We start from the raw sequence: 17,725 nt of genomic DNA on the forward strand, positions 1-17,725 counted from the left end.
ATTTTCCATCAGATAGACGGATTTATTCGATAGCTCTAATAAGAAATTGCATCGTGTGTAGACGACCAAATTGTTTCAGATCAATTTTGCAATAGATTTCGATTTGATAATTACCCAAAATCTATTGCAAAATTGAACGTAAACGATTGGACTGGTTGAAAATGATCTAATAGATCTGTCTAATAGATCCGATCTGACAGAAAATTGTACCATGTAGATGAGGCTAAAACATTCTTGTAATTCTACACAGGAATGGCTGAAATACATGTAGGGTTCTGAAATGGCCAGATCTAAATGCCACAAAGCTGCATTAGGGCAGTGTTAATAAGTATTAATAACTATTGAATTTATTTTTTTGGCCACTAGATGGCACTATAAACACTATCCTGGGTGACCAGGAAGTATTTGATTTTTTTTGTTTACTTTAGGTTTTACTTTCATTAGTATGAATGAACATGGCTCAAGTGGAGTCATGTTCATTCATTCCAGTCACTTCGACACTTCGATTAGCTTGGGGAACACATGTTCTCCTTCACTAGTCACTGATGTGTAAATCCCGCCATGAATAAGCGTTAGGAGTGCATGCGCCCGCCCCTGATTGACAGGACACATCAGTATGTCCTGTTAGCGAGAATAGTGCTCAAACTGTATGCATAAAAACGTGCAGTTTGAGTTAATGAGTTAAGGAAGAACTAAAAGTAAAATGGGGAAAGGCTTTTGCTTTCAGATTATACCTGAAACACCAGTTTCTCAAATAATTACCCTTGTTTATATTGGAATATATGTTATACTGAACCCAAAACAGGAGAGCCTGAGAGAAGCCAGGTTTTGTTATTAGGTATAACTCTCCAGCATCAGTTTTGGATTATTGGACCTTTTAAGGCCAATCAAGTGTCGAGACAAGCATGCCACTTTTACATGCATACTAATCACTCACCCTTTAAATCCTCCCATCAGTTTTTCCATCCGAGGAACGCATAGGAGAAGACACTGCTGCTAGAAGTCCACTCACTATTTCTCGTCTGATGTCTCCAACAATGGATTCCTTTATCTGGGGAGCAGAAAGGTAGAAATCTTTTACTTTGTCGCTCACAGAAATCTAGCTTTCATGGTAATACAAATAACACAAACCACAAAGAATGTGGTCAGAGTGGTGTAAAGTGATAGATAGCAGGACTGGATGTGAGGGACAATAAAATGGCTACACATTACCATATAATAAATGTGAACTGTTATTAGTCTAAATAAAAGGACAAACATACAACTGAACGATACACAGATGTACTAGTATTAGTAAAGGGCATTTTTTTGTTTGGACTTAAGAGCTGCAGCCACTTATGGTGGGCAAATTGAGCACTGGGAAGTATTGCCCAAAGATTCTTTACTGGTTTGTTACTGGTTCCAGACAGGATTGAAGCCTCCTACATCTAAGTGCTCAAACCCACTAGCAGCTTTTTCTAAGCCCTAGTGATTTGATAAAGCTCTTGCTAATGCAATGCTATGGGCGATTTTTATAAAATCACATAACCCAAGTGGGATCACACTCATAGCATTGCATTAGCAAGACCTTTCAAATCGAAAAGCGCTCAGAAAATCGCTCCTAGTGGGTTCCAGGCCTCAGGCTGTGCCCATAACCAGTAGAACACTATTCAGCCACTCCTAGATATTTATACACACAATCAGTATACACACCCATATATGATCCGATGTACCAGCTCTAGGCATATTAGCATGACTGTCAGGCCCTTAATGCTGGGCAATTTCCCATCCAATTCATAGGTAATTTGACAGGAAGTTGCATTGTGTGTACATGTCCAAACTGCCTCATGATTGATAACAGGATCAATTTTCCTTTGATAACTGGAAAAATCGATCCAGTTATTGAATGGGAGCGGATTGGATATGATGGGAATAATAGTCTGATTCCTGATGATCGGATGGGAAATAGCATTGTGTGTAGCCAGCATAATGTTCTTAAAATGACCTCTAAACCTCTCTCACTTCAAGTTCCTTTTACAGCACATTTCAGCTCGTCAGGTTTGCCCCTGGAAGATGTGGCAAGTATGACAGCTCTTGCCTTCTGAGGCCCAAGACACGCTGCAGAGCGCTTTTTAATCCATCTGCGTGGCGTTTGCATTTTTTTTTTTTTTTTTTTAAAGCGCCTGGTTATTTCCTGCTTTTGCCAATATTTTATTGCCACAAACCTACTTATTTATACTTTTACATACATATATTTGCACTGAAACAGCACATTTTGTACTACGCCTACTCGATTTTCCCAATATGTTTACAACCTTCCTCCCGACATTCCTGTGACCAATGGACACCAATCTGCTGGTTTGACTCAGAATCTCATTTACTGGCGATTATTGTGATGCTCACTTGAACTAGATTTAAATTTAAAATCAAGAAGATTACCAACAGTGAAATAGGGCAACGAAGTGCACATTTATCGATTATTCATAACCTGATTGTTAGGTATTGTAAGCATTGGAATTCGTTTTTGCATTATTACTCTTCTCTTTATAAAACATTAATGACTATTGTGCTTTCTACTTTGTGGATTTTCTTCCTCTTTATCTCATCAGTTTATTTTCACGTTTGCTTTAATGATCATCTTAGATCTATCAAACAAAATTAGACAATGTTAAAATATTAGGCTTTCCTAAAGTGTCTCCAAGTTTACTTTGCTACTCTGGAACGGAAGGGGCACCTAACTGCGTACTTTAAAACAGGATTTTATCAGCCATCAGCTAGTAAGAAGCTTATGTACAGATATAAACGACATTTTTGAGTGCTCAAATAGGACTTAAAACAGGATTTAAAGAGGAACTGACAGGGCCAGTCCTAGACGTTTTGCTGTGAGGATGCAGTGGTACCCGATATTACAACACTACTTCAAAACAGTGTGCAGATCTGTCAGTTTATGATTGTTTAAATAATAGTCCTCCTCAAATCTTCTGTAACAATTTAATTTGGAAACAAAAAATGAAATCTTGTCATTTCTGACACAACCCACTCAATGTTAGCACAATAGTACATTCTGCATCATCCAGCATGTGTCTCATTAGAACACATATTTCAGGCTGTTCTCATGTGAGTGGGCAGTACACAGACCGGGCACTGTATCATGCGTGCCACCCCAGCCCAGCCCAATGAACTGCCAGATGAAGGAGCTTCTGTTTCAGTTGGCTGGTCAGACAATGAAAATCTTGGTATAGTCCTAGAACAATATGTCGGCCATAACTTACTAGTCATGACTGAATTTGTGTTTTAATGGAAAGGGAGACAAAGTATTAACTGTCCTACAAGAGTGACGATAGAAGTCATGAAGATTACACTCCCACTAATTGGAGAGTAGTTCTAAATAGGGGCATTCTTATTTATGAATATAACAAAATATTACTACAGTGACTCGACCTTAAGATTTGGACATTGGTTATCCTGGTGCTTCGTATCACAAGTGTCAGATAAACCTAACACTGCAGACCACAGGGGTCAAACTCTAGTCCTCGGGGTCATGCTAGCGTTTATGGACTGAGAAATGGAAAATGTGTTCTACTTGATGACCCTAAATGGCATAAAATGACTTTCATTTATTTTGTTTCTTTTTACTTTGCAAATTGCTGATCTGTTCCTTTAACCCTCCTGGCGGTTTGCAAAAAAATCGCCAGGGGGCAGCAAATCTTTTTTTTTTTATTTTTTTTTTGTTTTTTCATGTAGCGAGACAAACTCTCGCTACATGATAGCCGCTGCTCAGCGGCATCCCCCCAGCCCCTCCGATCGCCTCCGGCGATCGGCGATCAGGAGATCCCGTTCAAAGAACGGGATCTCCTGGAGGGCTTCCCCCGTCGCCATGGCGACGGGGCGGGACGACGTCACCGACGTCGTAACGTCAAAGGGGATTCCGATCCACCCCATAGAGCTGCCTGGCACTGATTGGCCAGGCAGCGCACGGGGTCTGTGTGTGGGGGGGGGGGCGGCTGCGGCGCGACGGATAGCGGCGGCGCGACGGATAGCGGTGGCGCGACGGATCGGCGGCGATCGGGCACTGCACGCAGCTAGCAAAGTGCTAGCTGCGTGCAGCAAAAAAAAAAAATTATGCAAATCGGCCCAGCGGGGCCTGAGCGGTGCCTTCCAGCGGCATAGCCAGAGCTCAGCTCGGGCTTACCGCCAGGAAGGTTAACTAGTTAAAGGGAACCTTAACTGAATGGGGGTTAAAGAGTTTCAATTACCTGGGGCTATTACCAGCCCCCTGCAGCAGTCCTGTGCCATCGGAGCCGCCCTGGAATCCTCCGGTCCCCCGCTGTCCCTTAGTTTCGTTTTTGGCGACTCACCAGTCGGCCAGCCGCCATGCGTATTATTGGACGCATTCCCTACTGTAATTAGCGCTGTTGCGGACCGCAACGTGTACAAAAATACGCGTTGCCGCAATCCGCACGCATAGATATGTGGCAACGCGTATTTTTTTACGCGTTGCGGTCTGCAACAGCGCTAATTGCAGTAAGGAATGCGTCCAATAATATGCATTGCGGCCGGCCGACTGGTGAGTCATCAAAAACGAAACTAAGTGACAGCGGGGGACCGGAGGATTCCAGAGCGGCTCCGAGGGCACAGGACTGCTGCAGGGGGCTGGTAGTAGCCCCAGGTAACAAACTCTTTACCCCCCGTTCAGTTAAGGTTCCCTTTAAGTGATTTGTGACAGATTATCTACATCCAGCAGGACTTCAGTTCCTACCCATGGACGTAGATGATCGTCTATAGCAGCGAATGGCCACAGCACGCCTCCTCGCGTGTTCTTGACGCCCCCTGCTAGTGGGGAGGTCAATGAATAGGAACACAGTTCCCATTTATTGATCACCGGCATCAATGAGATGCCTGCGGTCATTGTAATAATAAAAGTAACACGTTCATGCATTACTTACTGAAAACAATTGTGCGAGGACATCTTGTTACAAAATAGTAAAATTATACCTACATACATTTTTTTTTTTTTATAAAAAAAAAAAAAAAAAGAGACACACATACCACACATATACCATTAAAATTAACTCCTTGCCTCCCACACTCTCCCATAGTTAGCCAAATAAAATATTTGCATCAAAAAAAAAAAAAAAAAAAAAAAAAAAAGTTACCTTAGGGACTGAACTTTTTTTAACATGTATGTCAAGAGGGTATATTACGGCTATTTTTTAAATTATGGGCTTGTAATTAGTGATGGACGCAAAACTGAAAAAATGCACCTTTATTTCGAAATAAAATATTGGTGCCATACGTTGTACTAGGAAAATATTTTAAACGTTTTATTAACTGGACAAATAAAATGTGTGGGTTTTAATTCCGGTAGCTGAAAATAATAATTTTTCCACTTTCTTATTTTTCCTGTTTAAATGCATTTGGAATAAAATCCTTCTTAGCAAAATGTACCACCCAAAGAAAGCCTAATTGGTGGCGAAAAAACAAGATATAGATTGTTTTGTTGTGATAAATGGTGATAAAGTTATAGGCGAATGAATGGAAGGAGCGCTGAAAAGTGAAAATTGCTCTGGTACAAAAGGTGAAAAACACCTCAGTAGTGAAGTGGTTAAGTATGTGCCTGCCCCCAGGGGGTGTGTTTATGTGTGGTCAAGTCTCAACCTTATATAAAAAGGTAGTAACCATGTTGTTGAGGTCAAGTATTTGACAAAGGTCCATTGATCGAAACATCATGATGTATTGTAAGCTTTGATATGTAATGCTATAAAGCAGCATAGCTGCATTGAAATCCAGGTGGTGTCCCGGGTCAACTTCATTGCCTGGATTATTTTGACACCTAAGGATCAGGGGGTTTCTGGTCTGACTCCCTGATGCACCTATTCCTCAATATCCCCAGGTTGGGTGTGTGGTAACCCCTTGTGCATGGACATCAACACTGTGCTCAAACCACATATTTAGTTAGTTTGGATAGATCTTTCAAATGCCTGGAATTTGCAAGTCTCTATAAAATTTTCGATTACACAAGTGTGAGATACGTTCCTTTCTGTTTCTGTCATAAGGAAATCCTAAACCTGCCAAATAGTTTTCTCAAAGTTTAAAAGAGCCTAGAGTGTAGATGCAGCTAGCACTCAATCAATGTCTGTGCTGCAATTGCAGAACTGGAGGCAAATTCTTTTCAGAATGAAAAGATGAAAGTAAACCATTGTGTAAGAGAACTATGTACTCTACAAGTGGCTGATCACGATTCACTCTGAACTAAAAGTTTAACTTGAAAGGATAGTTCTTTGTACCTTATGTAATGCTCGTAACTTTACAGACCTCATCATTCACTTCAACACAACATTTATCAAGTACAAAGAAGCAGATGGTTTGCAGCACACCAGCTCTTTAATAGAGCAAAAATCAGTATACACAAGTATGCTTTCGTAAGGAGGTTTATTGGATACATTATCTCCCAATGGTTTAAATCATGATTTTGATCTGCATTTGTTTGTTTAACCTCCCTGGCGTTATGATTATTTCCAGATTCAAGGTCTAAAAGCCATAACATTTTTTCTCAAGCTTTTAGACCCTAAAAACAAGAAGAAAAACATACTACAGAGAGGTCTGCAGCAGCTAATGCATGAAACTCACTCGGGCACGGGATTACCACCCTGTTCTGCGGCTTTCCGTCCCGAGCCTGAGTCGGGATTACTGCTAAGGAGGTTAAAGGACAACTGTAGCAAGAGGGCTATGAAGGCTGCCATATTTATTTCATTTTAAGCAAAACCAGTTGCCTGGCTACCCTGCTGATCCTCTGCCACTAATGCGTTTAGCCACGACCCTGAACAAGCATGCAGTAGATCAGGTGTTTGACATTAATATCAGAGCTGACAAGATGTTTGTTTCTGGTGTTATTCAGACACTACTGCAGCCAACCAGATCAGCAGGGCTGCCAGGCAACTGGTATTGTTTAAAATGAAATAATTATCGCAGCCTCACTTAAGTTAGCAGTAGGAGAACAGAGGCGCCAGCAGGATAAAAATGGATAAAACCTTTAAAATTTGCTTGGAGGAAGTGGTGGACTTACCTCCATAAAGCAGACACGAAAGACTGTCTGAATAGTAGCAATCACATTTATTATATAGTACCCCAAAAAGTGCAGTGCAACGCATTTCGCAGGCCAAGCCCGCTTCATCAGGCAATAAACGTGGGGACAAAACAGAATTTTGGCAATAGCAGGTGTAGCACCTCAGTCTCACTCAAGTTGTCCTTTCATTCCAGGTTTCTTATGGACTTTTGCATTGTATGTTTATGAAAGGGAAAGGAGGGATTGAATTTGGATTCACCATTATGCAAGGGAAAGCTGCAGGATAACGTGAATATGTTTTGTTTTCAGTTTTGTATCTCTAAGGGTTAATTTGCCTTTTTCTCATTTATTATACAAATATGTGCTAATTGGAAGAGATGTCATTTTCTGCAGTATCTGCTTAAAAGCTTAGCTGTAAGGGCTGGTGCACACCAAGAGCGGTTCTGAGCGTTTTTTTAAAACTCTTTCGGGGGGAAAACCACTAATGTTAGTCAATGGGCTGGTGCACACCAGAGCGGCTCATTCCCCCCGCCCCCCAAACGCAAACTCGGGTCCTGCAGCATTTTTGAGATTTCTGAGGCAATTCAGCCTTAAAGAGACTCCGTAACAAAAATTTCATCCGGTTTTCTTCCATCCTACAAGTTCCAAAATCTATTCTAATGTGTTTTGGCTTACTGCAGCACGTTCTACTATCACCATCTCTGTAATAAATCAACTTATCTCTCTCTTCTCAGACTTGTCAGCCTGTGTCTAGAAGGCTGCCAAGTTCTTCAGTGTTGTGGTTCTGTGATGCATCTCCCCCCTCCAGGCCCCTCTCTGCACACTGCCTGTGTGTTATTTAGATTAGTGCAGCTTCTCTCTGCTCTATTATCTTTTACAAGCTGGATAAATCCTCCTCTGAGCTGGCTGGGCTTTCACATACTGAGGAATTACATACAGACAGAGCTGTCTGCACTCTGCAGGAAGAAACAGCCTGACACTTCAGTGGAAGATAGCTGCAGGGGGAAAGAAACACACAAGTGATCTCTTGAGATTAAAAAGGAAGGCTGTATACAGCCTGCTTGTGTATGAATGTATTTTCTATGTGTGGACATACTGTACATCAACCTACTTCCTGTTTTGGTGGCCATTTTGTTTGTTTATAAACAAACTTTTTTAAACTGTTTTTAACCACTTTAAATGCGGCGGGGAGCAGCAAAATTGTGACAGAGGGTAATAGGAGATGTCCCCTAACGCACTGGTATGTTTACTTTTGTGCGATTTTAACAATACAGATTCTCTTTAATGTAAAAGTATAGCAAAGTGGAAAACTGCTCTGAAAAATGCTAGATCAGAGCGGTTTTCCAACAAAATATCAAATCTGCTACACAAAAACGCTCCAAAAAATGCTAAGCATGTTTAGAAAATCTCTAAACATGCCTAGAATCGCTCTGAAAAACAGCTTCAAATACCGCTAGCATTTGCGGATCCGCTAGTGGTTTTTGGTGTGCACCAGCCCTATCTCTTTGATGATTAGCTTGACAAAGGACAGGGATTGTTCGAAAGTTTACTTGCATATACTGATTTTTGCTCTAATAAAGAGCTGGTGTGCTGCAAACCAACTGCTTGCTTGTGCTAATAATAATTGTGAAGGAGGGGACCTCTGCCATTTGCTTGCACCCACCTGCATGCATCTTATGTGCTGCTGACCCCCGATTTACCAACATTTGTCTAGTAGTTTTTACCAGGCTCATAGGCAAACGCAGGTGGGGGGAGATTATAGATGCCCAGAATCCCCCCTCAGACCAGGGTCGATGCCGAGTCTAAGGACAGGCACAAGTTGAGACACCAGCATATCTGCAGGTATCCTGCAGCTCACAGCACTGCCCCCTTTCTTTCCCAGCTTCAGTTGACTTTGGATATAGCAGCAGCTTGTGTACAGAGCATGGAGCAGCGTGTGTACAGGGCATGGAGAAGCAGTGTGTGCACAGCAACAAGCATCAGTGTGTGTACAGAGCATAAAGCAGCTTGCAGCACTGGGGAACTTAGAGTCCGCTATGAGCACAGCCCTGTGCCCTGCTGTGTGAATGCTTCACTTTCCCCTTCATTACCAATGTCGGCTGTCCTCATTATTATCTGTATCCACACTGCTCCTGATTGATCCAGTTGTCGACAGGAGCAGATCAAACATTTAGGAAATAATAGTCAGATCCTGTCAGTTGGACAGGAAATTGCATTATGTGTACCCAGCATGATGTCCTACCATATTATTATACTGTATTGTGTATGGCTCAGGAAGACCTTTCAGGAATCACCCCCTTGAAAATCCTGTGTTTGCCCCTGGCTAATCAGCAGAGAGGAACATCAAATATTTCAGTGAACAGCTGAGGTTAGACTTCAAGGAATCCTGAAGCAAAAGGAATACGTAGGCTGCCATTTTTCATTCCCTGAGGTTGGCTTCACACTGCCAACCTGCGGCAGCAGTGCGATCGGCTTATCGCACCGCAAAAAAATAAAAAAAGGCTGTGGAGATTACTGCGGCAGTGCGCGGCAATTCCATTATGGCTGTAGGACAAGCTGGAAGTTAGGTTCTGTAGCGCTCACTTCCTGTGGCCGGAATTGAATTGCATGGAAGTGTAGTGAAAAAATGTGGTTGCGCCACAACGTAAATGAGGATTTTTTTTTTTTTTAAATATAGACTTACATGACTTCCGGTTCACTGCGCACATTGCCTGATATCACGCTGTTGCTCTCACGCTGAATCAGGCACTTCCGGTGGGATGCACCGCACAAAGTATGAAATGCCCCATAGACTTATGTTGGCATAGCATTGGCCTGCTTCCAAATTGGCCAATGCAACACCCTAGTGTGAAAGGGGCCTCGGGTTCTGTGTTCAGTACAGCGGTAAATGGACCTTTTTGTGTTCCCATTCATTGATCACCGTGCTAACGGGCGGCAGCACGGGAGCGCATACCATTATGCGTGGAAGCGCGCAGTCGCAGCCATCCAAAAGGCGACAGTCATTAAACTGGATGTGTTATGTTTATCCACTGGTTTCATGCAAGTAGAGCCAGGCTTCATTTACTTCATGCTGTGTAATGGAAATAAAGTTTCCGGATATTTGCAAGCCATGCAGATAGCTGTCCATGGATATGTGCAAAATCTATGGCAAGCATAAGGGAAAGCTGGGCAATTAAAAATAAAAATCTGTATACTGTATATACTCGCGTATAAGCCTAATTTTTCAGCACAAAAAAATGTCCTGAAAAGTTACCCGATCGGCTTATATGCGAGTCAGTGGAGCAGAACAGATGGTGGAACAGGTTTTGTTACTGGCTCCCTGCTGTGTCCGTGCTGCTCATCCCCTGCAACATGGTGTGCAGAATGCGCTGCAAGACTACCTGTTTCCCCTGGCTTGTGAAGCAGAGAAAGCAAGCAATGTGTCAGCAGTCCAATGATCGGGGATTCTTCCTGTGTGGCAATTGCTGTGTCTCATATCAATGACGTCATGTAGTGGGGCCTTGAGACACAGATGTATCATCCTTGGGGCACATCTGGCTATGGGGAGGTGGCGGATTTGTACTGGGTGCACATCTAGCTACTGTGGAGGGGGCTATACTGGGTAGGGGGCTTATAAACAAGTCAATCACTTTTTTCCTGGTTTCTGAGGGAACAGTGGGTACCTCGGCTTATATGTGGGTCGGCTTATATGAGAGTATATACGGTATTTAAGCCTATATGAACAGACAGCAACTGTACTAATAAATCTCCTCAGGTAGCTACATTGATCAGTAGGCAACAAGCTTATCCTGCGTGTCATAAAGTTAATAAGTGCTAATAAGTAACCCTTTGTCAGGCCTCTTGCACACTGCATGCATTTCCGATTCAGCTTTTTAAATCGGTGTTTATATCCGATTCCGATTTTTGATCTTTACTGCATGCTGCTTTTTCTGATCCGTTTTTCTGTTGAATGTATTCAGGGAGAAACAGAATCTGAATCAGAAAACGGATTTGCAGTGTGCAGGGAGCCTCAATGCTGCTATACCCAATGTCACAGAAGGGGATCTTTCCCACGACCTCACATCCACATGTGGCAAAGTGACTCACCAGAACATATGACCACACAAGTTAGTCAAGGACAGTAGATGTTAATCCATCCATTGGATAGGCAGCTGTATACGGTGTACATACATCTGGTAAATAGTACGTGTTTATGAACAGGCATCAGGGATGGTCCACAGATCTTTCAAGCGGGCAACATTAGTAATGCATTACAATGCCATTAACCATAAGAGACAATCTGAGCATACTTACAGCTTCCTAATGCATTCATGATTTAACACGCATTCAACTAAAGAAATGTAATGTGAGGACCAGTGACTTACCTCTTTTATGACTTGCTGCAGTTCTCGGCTTTCTTCGGGACTCCAGCGGGAACCACCCTCAGATAATGATGCCACATGTTCTGTCTCAGGATTCTCTGTTGACTCTAGAGTAAAGCTTCCTGGTTCTTCTGGGAAGTCGGTTGGAGTACCATAACTGACCCCAGGTCTTACCGGTGGGCTTGGTGTTAGAGCCACAGAGGCACGATACACAGCTTTGTTCGGAGAGGTCTGTGCTTTTGGCCTATCCACAGTGTCAGACATATTTAGTGCACCTTTTCGGACTTTGTGGATTGGGCTAGAGCAAAGAGAAGATGAATCAGAAGCTGCTTGTGACAGAACAGAATCGCAGCGATCAGCTCCAGATTCCAATCTGTTGTCTTCCAGACCCAACTCTGACTTCAGGTGGGACTGCTCCCGAATCAGTTCAGTCACCTAGAAATGAAAGATTTAGAGGGAAGATTTAATAATAATAATAATAATAATAATAATGTTAAACTATTTTAAACAACTTTGCTGAAACAGAAAAATAAGGCAGTGTTTTCACATGTATGGGTGTTGCCATTACTGTACTAATTCAAAAAAACTTTTAATATTACTGTATATTAGGGGAGAAACTAAGGTGAAGTTCAAGAACTAAGAACCTGAAAAACTGTGGCACTGACTTGTTGGGTAAAGAACAAAGAAAAATGGAGCATATGTGGAGCAGTTAGGCCTGGTGCACACCAAAACCCGCTAGCAGATCCGCAAATGCTAGCAGATTTTGAACCACTTTTTCTTATTTTTCTGTAGCGTTTCAGCTAGCGTTTTGCGGTTTTGTGAAGCGTTTTTGGTGTAGTAGATTTCATATATTGTTACAGTAAAGCTGTTACTGAACAGCTTCTGTAACAAAAAGGCCGGCAAAACCGCTCTGAACAGGCGTTTTTCAGAGCGGTTTGCGTTTTTCCTATACTTAACATTGAGGCAGAAACGCATCCGAAATCCAAAAAATGCCTCACCCCGGGAGTATGCGTTTCTGCAAAACGCCTCCCGCTCTGGTGTGAACCACCCCATTGAGATACATTGACCAAGCGTATCCGCAGCCGCAAGCGGCTGCAGAAACGCTGAAAAAGCCGCTCGGTGTGCACCAGCCCTTAGAGAGTGGAAACAGTCAGTATCCTTGTTTCATTCTCCATTTGAAACCAGATTGGATGCTCAGCCCAAAAACAATGGTTTGTGATTGCTTCAGTTTACAGTTTTAGGAACTAGGCAGACAAGAAGTCTGGTCTTGTTTATGGATACTGAAGGAATGTAGGATATCTAGGTGCTGAACAACAGCAGCAATTTGAGTTGGTGGTGAAGTAGCCAGGTATGGCAGACATATAAATAATGCTGGGGGACACCCATACTGTTGCCACAGACTATAGTCTTGAGGGACATGATCGTATATAGCTTTACTCTAATTTTCTTTGCATGCAGCCTTGATAAATAGGTTCCGGCTTGCCTGTGACTACCCTCTTCAAGACTTCAGTCTATAGTGCTCCCGGCTCACATTTCTAATACCGGAAGATTAAACAGGTGTACCTGTGTATGGGCTGTGAGCACAACACCCCACTAGCATAGAATAAGCACAATCTGAACTAAGTAAATAGTTGGCTAAAAATGTGCATACAAATGCTATGCAAAACAACTAAGGTGCCCGTTTGTTGCCACATCGGCCAAGAATTGAGCAGGTGTACAGGTGTCTCCTGAGCTTGTTCTCCTCCCTACTCCTGCAGGATGCAGCTCCAACTCCAACGTGCATTGCATATTGTCCCTCCACGGTTCCCCATAGCAATACACCCATTGCGCTGTTATAGGAGGATGAGACATCTGTATAGTAATTGACCCCTAGAACTGTCAATGGAGGTATCAAGCCATATCCCTTAAGGCACCAGTCATTGTGTATGTGTGCACACCTTTAGGACCGTACTGTAGCGACTTGTATCATCATGGAAGTGCCCATTTACAATACACCTATGCTTTTGGCTTGACTCATTTATGAAATAAAATTCATAGGCAGTACTAGATTACTGTAGTTCCTCTTGGTCTTCTGCACATGGCACTGAAAGCGACCAACCCCCAAACCCACTCCACAACAACCACCCCCCTTCCCCCTAAGAAAAATTGCAGTTCTATAAAAACAAGTATCTTTTACTCTCAGCCACCAATAGCAATTAATATACACACACAACAATAAATATATGAATACATAAACATGATAAGTAACTTACTGGTTCTATGACATTTAAGGGAGAGGTGAATACCAAGCTATCAGTACTTCCTCTTCCTCCATACATTCCCTAAACAAGGAGGAAAAAAACATTATAAGCTTCAGCACAAAAACATTAATGTCCTACAATATATTGAACATCAAAAACCATGTTATATCTCACCATAGCCACCTGACGTTGGTACGGTGATGAGATGTGAAAGCTACGTAATTGCTCCTCAAGGGTCATAAGCCGCTCATCCAGCTGAAGTTCTAATTCTTGTAGTTCTATTCGTACAGAGTTCCTCAGTCCCTGCAGCTGATCGGCTTCATACCTGGAAGAGAAAAGTCTTCATATTAGGACTTGGTGCAACCAAAAACCGGATTCGATTATGCTAAACCACCACTGAAGCTGGTGGAAAGCAGAGAATATATTTACTCCTCTTCCTTTTATGAGGTGGGATGTCATTTATGATCACATGGGGCAACACACCTAGTTCTGTAACATGCTTGTCTTTCCTCTTTGACTGACCAGCTCAGGGGATGAGTGGTCTTCTAGAGATTAGTACTGCCAGACTGGAACACAGATAAGGAACATGAATCTACTACCGATATCAATGGACCAAAATGGAAACCAGCACTCACTGCGAACACTTCCTCTTTAGTAACATGTAATATGGTAATACTCCTACATAGTGAGAACCCCGCCTTATAGCTGCTCAGATCATTATTTATGCATGCCTTCAAACACTCAAGGCCCATACACACATTCAATCAATGTCACCCAACAGGGATCGTAAACCGATCCTTCAGGCGATATTTCAGGACCGTGGCTGTGCAGACGCATTGCTCGCGGCTGACTGTTCTATGCGGGGGGATGGTGGTGAAGGAGTGATGTCACACGCTAGGCAGAGTAAACGGGGAAAGCAATGCCCTCAGCTGTTGTGATCCGCCAGGATGGGTCACTGTCCTAGTGGGTGAGATTGATCTGTGGTTGCCGTACGCACAGGAGGATCAGCAGAGGCAGTGATTATCGGCTCAGTTTCATCTTGTTGTGTACGGAGCTTTGTGCTTAGCTCTGTTAATGTTTAAGTCAACAGGTTCATTTCAGATGGGTTCAACAGTAATCAGTACAGGTTATCTAGCCTGTCTAATCAATCTTTATGGAGTGATAATGGTCAGTCAGCCCGGTCAGGCAACTGCCACCTTACGTTTGTTTAAAAAAAATAAAAAAAATAATAAAAGCATATGAAACTTTTCCTACAAACCTATCGTAAGTATTTCTCTAAAAATATTTTTATCTCAATTTCTGCCCACTAGAGGGAGATGTATACAAAAGAAGCTGTGAAAAAGTGACTGAAGCTTGCAGTGTTTGGGCTGTGTATAGATTGTGAGCTTATATAAAGGCACAAGGTTTTTGTTTTTTTTTATTTTATATACAACTTCCTCTAAATGTCAGACAATAGAAATGGAACGTTGACACAATTTTAACATCTCTTTTAATGTGACCTACAAGGTAACACACACCTCTCATCTTCTGTCAGATGCTGATAAACCATAGTCTGCTGCCGTAACATATTCAACTCGAGATCCATCATTTGTGTGCGGAAGAGATTTAAACTTCTTCTCATTATCTGAAGCTCTTGGAAAGTATTCTGAAAAAAATAAATATACATTAAAGCAAATGTCTTGTACAAATACTAACTAGTATACAGTATATAGCTATGTAGAATATGTCATGTAGAGTCTAGGTCAGGCATAGGCAAACTTGCCCCTCCAGCTGTTGAGGAACTACAAGTCCCACAATGCATTGCAGGAGTCTGACAGCCACAATCATGACTCATACAGGCAAATGCATTGTGGTATTTGTAGTTCCTTAACAGCTGGAAGGCCAAGTTTGCCCATGTCTAGCTAGTCTAGGTTCTCGAAACACAGTATGTGTTCTTCATGGGTGCTATTCATAGTATATCCATAAATGAAAATATTCTCTGTGTCCCTCTTGTGCCTACGTCTGTCACTCTTGGTGCCTCTCTCCACTCACCCCCCCCCCCCCCCTCAACTGCAGATTATCGGGCAGCAGAAGCAGCGCTTCGCTCACCTGCTCCAGTAGTGAGCAACCTCCTCTAATCCTCATTGCTCCCCCTAGTGCCAGCTTCTCCTGATTGCATCATTACATGTGACAAGCAGGAGAAGCCAGAACTAGTGGGAGCTGTCAGAGTGAGAAGCGGTAAAAAAAAAAAAAAAAAAAAAGTGAGAAAAAGCGGCTCATCAGAGGCACCCAGAGCAGGTAAGACAAACGCTGGGGTAGCACAGGCAGAAAGTAATTCATACCTTGGGTGTTGGTAAGTCAGTGACTCCCTGTATATACAATTATGGATTACCCCTAACAAATACATATGTGTCAAAGGGTGTGTGAGATGCTGTTCTGCACACTGCAGTCTACATGACCAACACAGTCATTAATAAAGGAGTACCATACATGCTATAACATGAAAAATGAACTCACTTCATAAAGCGATAAGATGGACGACCTCTGAGTATTATAACCACCAATCGAAGACATATCTGCCCCCCGCATTACAGGATGCTGTGGGAGAAAGAAATCCAGATGGAACTTAGAATTTTGTTATATCCAACTGGATCATTTTTTCAGATACTAATATTTTAAGAAAATGAATTCAGATTTTTAGCTGTGTCCTGAAAATAGGTAATTGCATGTAAAATTGCGAATTGGAATCGCATGTAGCGTGCAAGAGGCCTCATATGGACTGGCTTAAATAAACAATTCCCCAACATTTTTAGGGCATGCTAAATAGTCATGTGACTGACCACAGCCCACTTTAGCCAGTTCTCCTCTCTGGTTTCTGATTAGCCTGGTGTAAGGTTCTACTCACCTCTGATACTGCTTGGGAGGTATGCTCTAGAGGAGGTCAAGGCCTGCTTCTTTACCCATAAGCATGTATATTTAACTGTAGTGATGGTCATGTCTAGGAGAACTCATGGAGACGCATGTGATCAGTTTGGTCAGCTGATAGAAATGAAAGTCTCCGATTTGCAAATCATGATCATGTGCTAAAGCAGGATGTGATCACAGCAAATCAGGGCTTTGCAAATCTATCAGCTGATCAAACAAATCACATTCTTCTCCACGAGTTCTAGACATGCCCCACTACTACTTAACTGAGCTCAATATTACTTACAATGCACTTGAAATAGGAGTAGTTGGGTAGTGTATTGGTTAAGGTCACTCTGACATAGGAGACCAGGGTTTTAATCTTGGCTGTACCTCTATTCAGTAAGCCAGTACCTATTCAGTAAGGGGTCCTTGGGCAATGCTCCATAAGACTGCATGGTGACTTATTGAGCATGCCCTTAGTGGCTGCAGCTCTCAAGCGCTTCAAGTCAATATATTTCCACACTCAGTGCTTGCAGATGCCATCAGCACTTCAGTGGTGGAGAGATAATGAACTTAAAGGGAACCTGAGGTGCGAAGAATATGCAGGTTGCCCATATTTATTTCCTTTCAAACAATACCAGTTGCCTGGCAGTCCTCCTTATCCTGTGTCTCCAATACATTTAGCCATAGGCCCTGAACAAGCATGCAGCAGATTAGGTACTCTGACTCAGGTTTTACCCTGCTTGTTCCAGGGTTTTGACTCAGACACAGCTTATGCCAGAAGATCAACAGGGCTGAGAGGCACCTGGCGTGGTTTACAAGGAAATAAATATGTCAGCCTCCAAATACCTCTCATCTTGGGTTCCCTTTAAGAGTCAATTTACTAGCAGGCAGTGTAAAGCTCTGTACACACACTAGACTGTGGTCCTCAGAAAATGAGTGTTCCCTGACTGTTAGTGATGAGCAAATGATGATGAAGCACAGGTGAATTCAGTGATTGCACAACGACGCTCTCCCGATTGGCTCGTTAAAGAGGAACTTTAGCCTAAACAAACATACTGTCATTAAGTTGCATTAGTTATGTTAATTAAAATAGGAAATGTAACCTCTTACCCACCCTGTTTTAAAAGAACAGGCAAAGCATTGGGATTTCATGATGGCAGCCATCTTTTTGGTTGAAAGGAGGTGACAGG

The 17,725-nt window shown here is 42.5% G+C and overlaps 1 protein-coding gene across 2 annotated transcripts in view; it reads right to left on the reverse strand.

The window, feature by feature from the left end:
- The window catches only part of ITPRID2 (ITPR interacting domain containing 2), a 146,029-nt gene that overhangs the window by 7,765 nt on the left and 120,539 nt on the right, over window positions 1-17,725 (reverse strand). For both annotated transcript variants that reach the window (XM_068245416.1, XM_068245417.1), the window contains exons 12-17: window positions 16,143-16,223; window positions 15,164-15,291; window positions 13,821-13,971; window positions 13,659-13,727; window positions 11,410-11,841; window positions 938-1,051 (exon numbers count right to left, since the gene is read on the reverse strand). In XM_068245416.1, coding sequence (XP_068101517.1) covers window positions 941-1,051; window positions 11,410-11,841; window positions 13,659-13,727; window positions 13,821-13,971; window positions 15,164-15,291; window positions 16,143-16,223 — 972 coding nt within the window. In that variant the 3' untranslated portion in view covers window positions 938-940. The remainder of the gene's footprint in view (window positions 1-937; window positions 1,052-11,409; window positions 11,842-13,658; window positions 13,728-13,820; window positions 13,972-15,163; window positions 15,292-16,142; window positions 16,224-17,725) is intronic.

This window comes from Hyperolius riggenbachi, chromosome 7 (genome assembly GCF_040937935.1).
Source record: "Hyperolius riggenbachi isolate aHypRig1 chromosome 7, aHypRig1.pri, whole genome shotgun sequence".
Lineage (NCBI taxonomy): Eukaryota > Metazoa > Chordata > Amphibia > Anura > Hyperoliidae > Hyperolius > Hyperolius riggenbachi.